This window comes from Diabrotica undecimpunctata, chromosome 9, assembly GCF_040954645.1.
Source record: "Diabrotica undecimpunctata isolate CICGRU chromosome 9, icDiaUnde3, whole genome shotgun sequence".
NCBI classification, from domain to species: domain Eukaryota; kingdom Metazoa; phylum Arthropoda; class Insecta; order Coleoptera; family Chrysomelidae; genus Diabrotica; species Diabrotica undecimpunctata.
Window position 1 is genome coordinate 129,000,676 of NC_092811.1, and position 13,512 is coordinate 129,014,187.

Genomic DNA, 13,512 nt, shown 5'->3' on the forward strand with positions numbered 1-13,512 from the left:
AGTAATTCCGCAAGATTGAAGAAGTGAATCAACAAAACATCAAAAACGGTCCAAAAGCGACCAAAGAAGAGACTTGGATATAACAAAAATACCATTATGTAAAAGGCTTATCAGAAAAATTTAGAAGGATTTGAAATAAATACAACATTATTGAACATGACTTGAGTCTGGTGCAACCATGAGCAGAAGCCACGCAAGCGCAGTTTAATAATGCTTAAGAAACAAAGATACCCTACGCAAATACTTGAGGGACAAGCCTGATGTCACTTGTGTGCCAACATCTGCTATAAAAATCAAAATTCTGCCATTCTGACCAACAAAATACGCGTTCAGACTGACACATTTTGGAATTTGTTAGTCCTTATGTTCACTGTTGCCAAATTTCGGTGTTGCGGCATGGAGGTAAAGAAGGCCTTGAATATTTGAATCAATATACTTTTGCAGTAAGATAGTAGCAACAGAGATGGAATGCCTGCGAAGATGCTGCAGAGTAACAAGAATGGATAGGAGAAGTAATGACGAAATAAAGCAAAGAACATCAATAGAAACAGACATACTAACATACATAGAACAAAAAAGACTAAAGTGGTATGGACATGTAAGAAGAACTAGTGACAGCAGATGGATAAAGAGAATAACCGAATGGAGCCCCATAGGAAGGAGGAATAGAGGACGACCCCGAAGATCCTGGAGGAAAGAAGTAGACGACGCGCCATGAGTAAGAGAGGCCTAAACGATGGAGAATGGAACAACAGAGAGAGATGGAAACGGTTGAGCGAGGGAAGGCAGTGAATACTGTAGAATCCCTGAATATATATATATATATATATATATATATATATATATATATATATATATATATATATATATATATATATATATATAATTTTGAAACAGTTAATATTGCCTTCTCTCAGAATCTAAGGATATGTTCCTCCAGATTTAAATAAAACAACAAAATTATATGAAGTAATAACATTTACTGAGCTTAACATATTTTAATATAAAAAACAAATACAAATTTTGATTTTCTTTCGTTTATACATACAAATATTCTGAGTTTGATTTCTATCTGATATTAACAAAAATATTAATGGTCATATAAAACGTTTAAGTATCATATACACAGTTTTATTCAATTATAATACACAGTATATAAACGTTCATTACCTCCAAATACTTTTCTAAAGTTTCTTCGTGGTACAGCAAAATCTAACCTTAGAAACTTTGTTTCCTGTAATGACACCTTATAAGATACTATTTATACCAGTTTAAAAAACTTCCAGGTTGTCTTAATGACCTCCAGATACTCCTAAAACCATCTCAGCTGCCCTGGAACTATATAAGACTCCCTAAATAAAACATTTCAGAATAATGCCCAAACATTCCATCCTGTCCGAAGTTTCCTAAAATATACCCCTTGTGTGTCTCATAGCATTCTAGTTTCACTGAAATTTTTAGAATCATATAACATATTCTACAGGTGTATTGAAGCTTTATAAGTTACCCTAAATTCTTTTAACATACTCCCGGCTGTCAAGATGTCCTCTATGATTCCTTAAAAAATTTCAGAATAGTGCCCAAACATTCTAGGATGTTCTAGAGACAACATAAATATCAAGACGACCTTAATTTCCCCACAGCTCCTTAAAACCTTTCTGCCTATCCCTTTAACAATTCAAGTTGTTCAAGATTCTCTAAACTCCTGTGAAAAATTCTACAAGCAGTATCGGATTATTTCCAGGGCAGCTAAATTTCTTAAAAACTATGTGAAATCTTTCAGAGTAGTTCTGAAACCTTCTTGGTTTCCATAAAGTACTCCAGAAGACTCTAAAATAAAATATAGAAGACCTAAAATCTTCCAGAGCTGCCTTGAATCTATCAGGTTGCCCTGAAAACATGCATCAGAATTTAAAACAATCTAGGCCAACTTAGAAGCATCTCTTTAGGACCCTTAAACATTCAGAACAAATATTCAGAGTTCCTGAAGTCCTCCAAAGGCATGTAAAATATTCCAGAGAATCACATTCTTGAAAGTTGCTCCTCCCCAAGTCCTCCAGATAATTCTAAAACAACCTGAGCTGCTCTAAAACAATCTAGGACTCCATAAAATATTTCAGAACAGCTCCCATATATACTAGGATGACCCACCATCATCTAGGGGCAACATAAATATCAAAACATGACATAAATTCTTGTACAGCCTCTCAAAACAATTCGGATTGCCTTAAGTCCTCTATAACTATGTTTAACATTCAAAAGGCACTCTTGTATCATTCCAGGTTATCCTAAAGTCTCAAACAAATTTCATCTAGGAAGAAAAACGTTTCGAGACTACTCAGAAACATTCTAGGCTGCTTCAAGTTTTCCAAAATTTGTAAAAAATTTTTAGTGCAGTCTTGAAGCCTATCAGGTTGATTTAAATACTTCTAAAACAATACAATCTACCCCCTGAACCACTTATAACAATCCAGAGTTCTTGTAATCCTGCAGAGTATTGTGAACTATGCAAAAACCATATTGAAACCATTTAAGTTAATATAAAAACAATCCAGCTGTCTTAAAACATTTCATGATAATCTATAAACATTTCATGATTTCTTAAGGTCCCTCAAATATGAACTAGAACTCTTTCAGAATACCTTATAAATATTTCAGGCTGCCGGAAGTCTTCCATGACCCTGTCAACTATTTCAGGGCAGTTTTAAAACCTTTCTAGGACCCTGATGTACTTCAGAGTCATGGTAAATATTCCAAAGCATTCTTGGAACTTTCCAGATTGCCCTAAATACCTCAATTTGCCATTAAAACAATCTAGGCTGACCTGTAGCTATAACATTCAAAGTTAAATTTTACCAGGAACATCCTTAAGGTTAGGTTAGGTGTAATCCTTAAGGTGTTAGTAGTAAGTGTTTCTTTAGAGTAACGAAGAACAATTGAAATAATTACAAAAGTATCCAGAGGTTATGAAATTTCATATAACTTAGGTACCAATATAGTACTCGTAACACAATCATTAAATGATCAAACAAATATCGACGAAATAAAAATAAAATGAACATCACATTTTGCAAATGTAAGCAAAAGGTTTCCTTAAATATTTTACAGGTACATGAAGTTTGTCATGTTGTACATACTTTGATTAACTCGCAATAAAATAAAATAGATATATAGAGTCTCCCAAAAAGATTGGCTGTAACTACGAGTAAAAATGCTTTCATAAAATTTATGGTGTGTTAACAGTTAAAAAAGAAACATAATTTTTGAATGTTGCTCCCAAACCTGTTTTTAGGATAAGTAAAGAAAACAATTTTTCATGGAAATACTTAGAGAAAACAGGAAAAGTTAAAAAATCATAGCTCAAATGACTAAATTATAATGAAATGGGCGTTAATTATATAAAACTTCCTTTTGCACTTAAATTTTTTAACTTTAATACAAAAAATGATATTCTTCTTTATAAAATCTTCAAATCAATACCGTCCAATCTTTTTGTACTACCCTATGCACATATATATATACAACCTATTAGGTTCAGTTTCTCCAAACTTAACAAATAAACCATTCCCTCCTAATTCTTTAGATATTTACACAGTAAACAATAAATAACATTTAAAAAAACCCATTAATGAACTTTTGAGTAATGTGCCTTTAAATATCCAGGACTTTTGAAGTACCGATTACACTTTTCACACTTAAAACTTCTATACAAAAACTGTTGTCTTAATAAAGGGTTAATATAGGGATTTTCTCTAGTCCTGCACCTGACATTACTATGAGAAAAAGTTCGTTTATGCTGATAATTACCTACAAAGTTCTTTAACGATACCATTGAGCTTACTTTTTCCATTGTTAGTAATGATGATATTCTGTAATCACTCTCGAAACTATTTGCAGAACTAGGATCATGATGTGTACTTGAGAAGTCATTGGATTCACTTTCATCTGTGACTTCTTGTTTCACTGATTCCATGGTTTCGTTCATCAGGCACTCACCATCTTCATATTCCAATTCTGTTTTTATTTTAATGTCTGGTTCCACTATTACTTCCTCGAATTTAACTATACTTTCTTTTGAATCATCTTCTGTGTATTCAGAAGTGCAGTTGGGATATGAGTTATCTTCTGAGTCTAAAAGGCCAAAAAAAAAGAGAAATTAGCAAATCAAAAGACGTAAAAAAAATATTACCTATACAAAGCAATGGTACTCATGGTACTTAGTTCTATTCTAAATGCTCTTTAAGATAATCTATACTGTCCTGTAGATATCTTAAAACATTTCAGAACAGTCCTGAAACCTTCCAGGCCCCCTGAAGTTCTTTAAAACCCTTTAAAACATACTTTGGTGGCATTAAATATGCTGTTTCACTGTAGTGCCCAGTGAAATTTTTGAGTAGTCTTGAAACCTAGTCCAAGATAACTTGAGTTCATCTAAGGATATTATAGATATCAAAAGCTGAAATTGCAAATATTCATTGTCCCAAAGTTCTATAGAGGCTCTAAAACATTTTTAGGACTACCTAAACATTTCAGAAAAGTCTCAAAACATTGTAGGTTAACTAAAGTGTTCTATAAACACTTGAAACATATCATCTTAAGATATTCCAGGGTTCCTGAAGTCCTATAGTCCCTTGTAAAATATTTCAGTTGTTTTGAAACCTTTCAGGATTCCAGAAGTCCCTAAAATAAAGAAAACTGTCCTACAGTGATCTAGGTCTCCCATAAAATATTTCACAAAAGTCTAGATACACTAAAAACATTCCAGAATCTCTGTAGAGCTTCAGAGCCTAGCAAAATAAAACATTTCAGGATAGTCCTTAAATGCTCCTCAATAATCTGAAGTCGTCCAAACACAATAGATATAGTTAAGGGTACTTCAACCCCTTCTAAGCTCATCAAAACATTTTCACCTTCCCCCAAAACATTCCTTCCTGCAATAAGTTGTCTAGAGACCCTTGAAATTCTCCAGAGCTGTTTTGAAACATTCCAGGTATCTGTAATCCTCCTCAGTCTTAATAAATATTCCAGAGCCTCCTTTAAACTTTTCACATTAAGCTAAACTCCATGATACTTTTAAAGTCCTCCCAAGAGGCACTTACTTATCTCCTAGAGCTTCTGAAAGCACTACAGGTTGCCCTCAAAACATTTCAGGCTGTCTAAAATCCTCCAAAACAAATTGAAAAACTCCTGAGTGTAAGTTCCTTAAGTATTTCAGAACACTGAAATGTTTCAGAGCAGTTTAAAAACTTTCCAGGTTTCTCCTGAAGTCCCTCACAGACATCTAAACAAAATCGGCTACCCTAAGGCTATTGATTACTCATAAAAACATTTCAGACCATTTTAGGATATACTAAAGTTCTCCAGTGACTCCAGTGAAACATTCAAAGCTGCATTAAGTCCCCCACAGCTATGTGAAACATTCAAAGACCATCTTTAAACATACCAGTGTTGTTGAAGTTCTCCAAAAATGTAGTGAAATATTCCAGAGCAGTCATCAAACCTATGAAGTTACTATAAAGACCATTAGAACCTTTTAAAACAATCTAGGTTTACCTAGAAACCATAAAACAACTAGGGAAAGTCTACAAACATTCCAAAATACCTTGAAGAGCTCCAGGAATAACATAAATTCTTAAAACTGAGCTAAGCCCCTACAGATTTCCTCAAAATATTTCAAGCCCTTCCCTCAAAACAATCCAGGCTGCATGGAGTCCTCTACAGCAATATGAAACATTCTAAAGATATTTGAAGTTTTCCAGAGTCTTGAGAAATATTTCAGAACAGTACCCAAACATACCAGATTGCTTTAATACACCAGAAACATTTGAACCTTCCAGGTCGCCCCAAAGTATTTTATGAAGTTTCTAAAACAATATACAGCAATTTTCAACTATCTAGGATATTGTAGAACATTTCAGGATACTCCTCCATCAATTCACGACAGTTCTCCAATATTTCAGAAGCCCTGAAATTCACCAGGGACTCAAAAAACATTCAAGATTCCCCTGAATTCATCCACAGCTCCATATAAAATTCCAAGACAGTTGTCTATGCTCACTAATTTTATAAACAATAACCATTAACGGGATCTTACCATTAAATACATCACTGAAAAGTTGCAGATCTTCTTTTGGTGGCATAAAGTATTCATCATCCTCACTGTCACCACTATCACACAGATTATCTTTGTTTTCTATTATATAGAGCACTGTATTTTTAAACTCTGTAAAGTCTTTCCTAAAAAAGTCTGTTGAAAATGCTGTTAATTTTTCTAAAGGTGTACTCTCATAATTCGAATTCTTATCTAAGCTAATACCAAATTCATAGTTATTTGTAAAATTAATAATACTCTTTAACCCTCCTATAATTGGCCCAGGAGGTGTTTTGGAATAATCTAGGTACTTTTTAGACCATTCTCGTTTGTTTGGTTCTGGGTTAGATAACAACCTTTTAAGGAGTGAGCAACGCTGCTCTTTTGTAATTCGTTTACGCTTTTCTCTAGTATATGTTGACTCACTGTCTTCTATAACATCATTAAGTTTATAACAACTATCACTTATTGGAGTTACAAATACATGTAAGTCTGTATTAATAAAGTTCTTCAAATTCTCATCATTTTGTTTAGATACCAATGTCCTGTAATAGCTATGTAACTTTTTAGTTGACTTTTTGCACATATTAAGAAATTCGTAGGAGGTTCTGAGTTTAGAAAGACACTGCAGGCAAATTTCCCTTGAAAGACTCTCTCCACTGACAACCTAAACAAAAAAATCAATAAGTTATGAAGACATAAAACATTCTTTAACATTACCATTTTGGTGCAAGCTTCTAATTTTTCACTCAATTTGATTTTGTCAAAATCTACGGTGTTAATATCTAGTAATTTTACATCTGTTTGAACACATATTCTACAAAATTTTGATATATAATACATTTTATATTGCTGTTTAACAGTAAAAAAATTATAACATCAATCATCGGTCATGTCATCTTCTTGTCAATCTACGGGGACGGTTGTCAAAAAGTCACAAATAAACAAGGTTGTGTATAATAAACCGCTCTAAATTCCATGGGAGTGAGTATAGAATCACCAAGTGTAGAATAACTCAGTAATTATAATATTGTTCTACAATAACGTTTAATTGTCGTATATAAGAACAAAAAAAAATAAATAAAGATATACTTCTAAGACTTATTCTACATCTGCAGTTTCTATAATTTAATCTTTCAATCAGCCTTATTCTTTGTAGAAACATAAATGCTAGTCATATTTTAAAACAACTTATTTGCTTGGAATATTTATTGGAAGACTGATTTTATACAGTTATAGGACTGTTCTATATAATACGTACAGTTTTATTGAAGTTCTATTTGATCATCATCATCCAATCAGTAAAATTATTAGATGGGCTCGATTTTAGAGCTTTTATATTCGGTTTTATGTTATATAATTAAGAGTATGTATTGTATTAATTACCTGCAGTACTTTAAAGTTATCTTGTTGGAAATTTTATTCATGAATTGAACAAAACTTAGTCTGATAACGACTACTATTTTCGTCATATGTAGAAGGAGTTGCACATCTTTGGCGTCAGCTTAGCTTCCGTCACTTTTCACATTCTTGCGGTTTATGGCTCCATGTCAAACCCTTTCATGTTTTCACTTTAAACAGTGGTGTAGATTGCGGGTAACATTTGTGTTTGTTTTTGTGGAAGACCATTTTCCACATTTTCTTTAAGAAGAAAAATGGAAATCGCCAACGCAGTGGGGACTACTCCTGGAGTAGCCCGAAATCCGCGAATTATGGAAGGAGTAGGAGCACGGGTAGTCAGAGGCCCTGATTGGAAATGGGGAAAGCAGGTTAGAATTTTCTCACACTGAAACAATATTTTTAAAGTAACAATATCTGTGATAATGATAGTGGCTGAAACTTATATATAAATATCATGACAATACGGACAATGTATAGATACCGATTTCTTACAAGAAACTATTTGGTTTATTTTTATTTACACAATGACTGTTTACCATTTATTTGTTACTTTGGTGTCTTCCATTGGCATCTTATTCTGGATACGTCGATTTCTAATTGTTTGCATAACATTTGGTATAGGATACTTCCCTCTTAATACAAATTCACCTGAATATGAGTGCTACAGATGTGCATACTGTGAATATCACTCTGGAAATCTTCTGTTAGCAGTAGTTTAAAAATACTAGAAAGTCTACACCATTTTCATATCTTGCATATAATCTTTTAATGTGCTAGTATTTCTGTTTTTATTTAGTCACTATTTACTATCTTATTGACAGCTTTTAGATATTTTAGCTTTAAAAACTAATATAATATATTATATACCTCATACCTGTCAGTGTTTGGCAATAGTTCAATCTAAATGTTCTTTTAAGCAGCAATATTATCCAATTTCTTAGTTGATTCTTTTTTTTGACAACTTTTGGACTATTTTTGATAGTTTTACTCTTGCAATGGACCAACATAGACTTTCTCGATAATTTAAAATAATGTTATTGAATATCTCAAGCAAATATGTGGAAAATTCAGACAACTCAACTTTTGCTATGCAATTACAGATCTAATAGAGTTATTTAAGTTGTTTATGGAAGAATATTAGATATTTATATTCATATGTAGGTTATCTCTTCACTCCATGAAGACCATACCTTGATTGACCTTTAGCTCCTATATATTTGTTGTTGTTTTCTGCTTACACTTTTTAATGTTGAATAATCTCATATCTTTCAATAATTAAGTTATTTAATATAGCTATTTATTTGTATTTTAGTTATCTTTCCATATCTTAGTTTCTTATTTAATGATTTTACTCCATATTTTGGTGAATGAAATTGAAGGATTTCCTAAAAATATGTTGTATAACAATTGAATCTCAGTAAAACCAAACAGTAAAGTCTATAAGACTATTAAAACACTATATAATGATACCCTGAAGTTCTGTGGGATACCAGCAACATTCAAATATGTACTAAACACCACCACAGCTTCTTAATATATTTAAAACTGAACTAAAATACTCCACAATCTTGTGAATCAATTAAGGACAACCTTTAATCATTCTAGAGTTCCTGAAGTGTTCCAGAGTCTTGCGGAATTTTCCAAAGACATTTTGAAACCTTCTAAATTGCTCTAAAGACTTTCAGAGGTATTTAAAATGACATTCCAAGTCATTTCAATTCTTGAAACATGTCATGGTTCTTGTAATCCTCAAGAACTTTGTTGAATAATCCACACCACTCTTAAAACATTTCTGGTTGTCATAAAGACCTTTACTGGCTTTTAAAATAAGTTAGGTCAATGTGGAGTTATCTAAAATACCCTAGAAGTTCCAAAAATTATCCAGAGACAATTTAAATATGTAAATCTAACCTAAACTTCACTAGAATGACTCACAAAAAAATCCAGACTATCTGAAGTCCTCCATAGCCCCATGAAACATTCTAGGGCAGCCATGAATAGGATAATTAATAATTTAATCAATTGAAAAAAATTTTGCATTTATTGTATGTTGTAATCATAAAAGATCCTGTTTTTTGTAGGACGGCGGTGAGGGTCATGTAGGCACAGTGCGAAACTTCGAATCTCCAGACGAAGTCGTTGTAGTTTGGGACAACGGTACAGCAGCAAACTACCGATGTTCCGGCCAATACGACTTAAGGATCCTCGACAGCGCTCCTACTGGCGTGAAACATGAAGGTACCATGTGTGACACGTGCCGTCAACAACCGATTTTCGGCATTCGATGGAAATGTGCCGAATGTGGAAACTATGATCTGTGTTCCGTGTGCTATCACGGAGATAAACACCAGCTGAGGCATCGCTTTTATAGGATAACTACACCGGGGAACGAACGGGTTTACCTCGAAACACGTCGAAAGACGAAGAAAATTGCTATTAGAGGAATTTTTCCTGGAGCTAGAGTTGTGCGAGGGGTTGACTGGCAATGGGAGGATCAGGATGGAGGAAATGGGAGGCGTGGAAAGGTAAGTCTTTTATTGTCATTACTTTAGGTTATATTAAATTAGACATAGTAGTTTTAAGAAGTAATTGACAAAGTAGTCCAAAAGACTGAAGATGTAAAGCACTTAATCAATCCATACTACACTCTAGAAAGAAATAATAAAACAATTAAGGAAGAATAAGTACTTCGAAGCATAGACAATCTATATTGAAGAGTTACTTGAGTAGCATGGTTTACATTATGAAGATTTGACTTACACTAAATGAGAATTAGTACCTAAAAGTACTTATATACAGGAAAAATATTAGTCCCTCACAACAAGGTATATTATCAATAAAACTATAACACAAAATGACCAACATATAAACTTTGAAAAGTTCTACAATAAAAAATAAACTGCAATTTCTTGACTGAATGCAAGCCCTTGACTTAATTTTTTCCAAATTTTCTATTATAAAATATTGGTATGTACAATATTCAACCATTGTAAAGCAATCCATTCATTTTTATTCAGCTTCATCTATTTTTTGGGTTTCAACATAGAAAATGAAATATGAGAAGCAATTGGCCAGCCAAATGACCTGATGCCATTTTCACTAGATCTTCCGTTATAAATTATTATTACACACAATTGGGATTTATTTATTGCTTCATATTTTATTTGGCTTCAATTATTTTTTTATTTTTTTTTTCATCAGGTTCAAGAAGTTCAAGATTGGTCTGCAGCCAGTCCTAGATCCGCAGCATACATAGTTTGGGATAACGGTTCCAAAAACTTATATAGAGTGGGGTTTGAAGGAATGGCGGATTTAAAGGTGGTAAACGATGCCAAAGGTCAAAATGTCTATCGAGATCATCTACCTTGTTTGGGCGAACACGGTCCTGGAAGAAACGCTCCTCCTGGATTAAAGATTGGAGATCAGGTAAGAAAAAGTATATTTTGTTATATATTCAAATTTACATTCATTTATTGATGTAAGTTTGCCAATAGACGATATAGACAATAAAGAAAATCTTAATTCTAGTTACACGAAATAAAAAAATAAAGAACACATTTCACACATAAAATTTCCTTAATTTTACTTTTAAATTGAGTTGTGGGAAGATCTTATAATACTTTTATAATATTTTTTTTTACTGTACTTCTCCAATGTAATCTGTTTCTCCTCCAATTTAGCCTCATATTCCTATTTATCCTTTCCCTCCTCTTATAATCCTCCTGCTACTTTACCACATACTTTCCTTATTATGCTGCTCATATTTCTCCTCCTACTTTTCCCCATAATTTCCTTATCCTCCCAAAAATTTCTTCACAAAGTGCTACAGAGATACTAAAAACATTCAAAATTGTTCTGGAATCATCCATAATTCTTTGAAACCTTTCAGAATAGTCCCTAAAACCCATTGAAACATTTTAGGTCAGCACTGAAACTTTACAGGCTCCTCTAAAGTCCTATAGGGACCGTTAAAACAATCTAGGTTGCTCTGGAACTGTCCATGACTTTTAAAACATTTTATTGTCGTCCCCAAAAGTTCTAGAATGCTTCAAAGTGCTCTAGAGATACTCAAAACATTTAAAATTGTTCTAGAACCATCCATCATTTTTTAAAACAATTCAGAATTGTCCCTTAACTCCCTTAAGACACATCAGGTCGGCACTGAAACATTACAGAATCCCCTAATGTCTTGTCAGGACCTCTAAAACAATCTAGGCTACTTTGGAACTATTCATGAACTCTAAAACATTCTATTATAGTCCCCAAACCTTCTAGGATGCTTCAAAGTGCTCTATAGATAATCAAAACTTTCAAAATTGTTGTACAGAATCCTCTAATGACTTGCAAGGACTAAAACAATCTAGGCTATTTTGGAAATATTCATGACTTATAAAACATTTCATAATAGTTCCCAAAATTTCTTGGATGCTCCAAAGTAATCCAGAGATACTCAAAACATTCAAAATTGTTCTGGGATTATCCATCATTCTTTAAAACATTCCCAATAGTCCTTAAAACCACTTAAAACACTTCATGTCAGACTTGAAACCTTACTAGCTCGTCTAAAGTCCTGCAAGGAACTCTACATCTCTACTCTACCTCTAGGTCGCAAGGACCTCTAATTGAGGCTGCTCTATCCATGACGTCTAAAACATTTTATAACAGTTCACAAACATTCTTGAATGTCCTAAAGTGCCCAAGAGACATTTCAACATTTCAGAATTGTCCCTTAAACTCGTTAAAGCATTTCAGCTGAGCCTTGAACCCTTACAGGCTCATCTAAGTTTCTGCAAGGATGCCTAAAACAATCTAGGCTATTTTCGAACTGTCTAAGGCTTCTAAATTATTTTTTAATAGTCCCTAAATGTTATAGGATGCTCTGAAGTGCCCCAGGGACACTCAAAACAGTCAAAATTGTCCTGAAATAATCGATCGTCCTTTAAACATGTTCAGAATAGTTTCTAAAACCCCTTGAAACCTTTCAGGTCAGCATTGAAACCTTACAAACTTTTCCAAAGTTCTGCAAAAATCTTTAAAATAAACTAAGCTGCTCTATCTACTCTTCACTTCCCTCATACTTTCCTTATTCCTCTCCTCGTCCCCATATTTTTTTTATTAATCTCCTTAAGTCTTAATCTCCTACTACCTTTGTTCTCATATTTTCCTCAACTTTCTAACACAGCAACTGATGGACAGTGTTTGAGGTACACAAAATGAGAAGAAGAAGAAGAAAATTAGAAGATAATACCCCCGTCGAAACTATGCCAAAGCCTTAATCGTATGATTAACTACGACCAATAGAGAATCGACGATGAAAACAATTTGAATGAGCAGAACATTCTTTTAAGAGGAAATAAGTTATACAGAATTAAATGAAAATTAAAAAATTATAGGTTTTTACCACTTACCCCTTATATACCCCTACTATTGTTACCCTTTCTACTCCTTCTTTTCCCGTTTGTTTTCCTGATAAGTTTATAACTTTATAGAATAAATTTTATGGTAAAAATATAAAAATTTATGTTGCTTGACCTGCTTCAGCATTTCCTTTCCTGCTTTCCAAGTTTTTATGGTTTCGAAGATGTTTTTCGTTGCAATTAAGTATTTTGTTTGTAGGTTAACGTGGATTTAGAACTGGAGATTGTACAGTCATTACAACACGGCCACGGTGGTTGGACTGATGGCATGTTCGAGTGCCTAAACAGTATCGGAACCGTGGTAGGCATCGACGAAGACCACGACATTGTAGTAGCCTACAATAGCGGCAATAGGTAAGGATAATTTACTCAAATTTGCTGTAGTATAAACGTATTTGCAATATTTTTTATTCTTGTGTGAGTAGGTGGACTTTTAATCCGGCCGTGTTGACGAAAGTAGCGACTCCAACGAACTCTGCCGGATTTAACGAAACCCCCCAACAACAATTCGCAGTCGGGGACGTGGTACAGATCTGCAACGACATGGAAAGAGTAAAGATGCTGCAGAGAGGTCATGGTGATTGGGCAGACGGAATGGCAGCG

General features: G+C 33.5%; 2 protein-coding genes across 3 annotated transcripts in view; one reads left to right on the forward strand and one right to left on the reverse strand.

Annotated features, from left to right (window-relative positions):
• Positions 1 to 966: 966 nt before the first annotated feature.
• Positions 967 to 7,028, reverse strand: LOC140451460 (uncharacterized). The gene is made up of 3 exons (XM_072545281.1): positions 6,812 to 7,028; positions 6,095 to 6,758; positions 967 to 4,131 (listed from the first exon to the last, which is right to left on the reverse strand). Exons 1-3 carry the CDS (start codon positions 6,932 to 6,934, stop codon positions 3,626 to 3,628), a joined length of 1,293 nt encoding a protein of 430 aa, XP_072401382.1. The 5' UTR covers positions 6,935 to 7,028; the 3' UTR covers positions 967 to 3,625.
• Positions 7,029 to 7,640: 612 nt separating this feature from the next.
• mib1 (E3 ubiquitin-protein ligase mind bomb 1) overlaps positions 7,641 to 13,512 on the forward strand; it is a 269,515-nt gene continuing 263,643 nt past the window's right edge. The window contains exons 1-5 of one of the 2 annotated variants that reach the window (XM_072545279.1): positions 7,641 to 7,860; positions 9,574 to 10,017; positions 10,694 to 10,918; positions 13,109 to 13,263; positions 13,332 to 13,512. In XM_072545279.1, the coding sequence (XP_072401380.1) occupies positions 7,747 to 7,860; positions 9,574 to 10,017; positions 10,694 to 10,918; positions 13,109 to 13,263; positions 13,332 to 13,512 (1,119 nt within the window). In that variant the 5' untranslated portion in view covers positions 7,641 to 7,746. The remainder of the gene's footprint in view (positions 7,861 to 9,573; positions 10,018 to 10,693; positions 10,919 to 13,108; positions 13,264 to 13,331) is intronic. The other variant, XM_072545280.1, reaches the window with a different exon arrangement.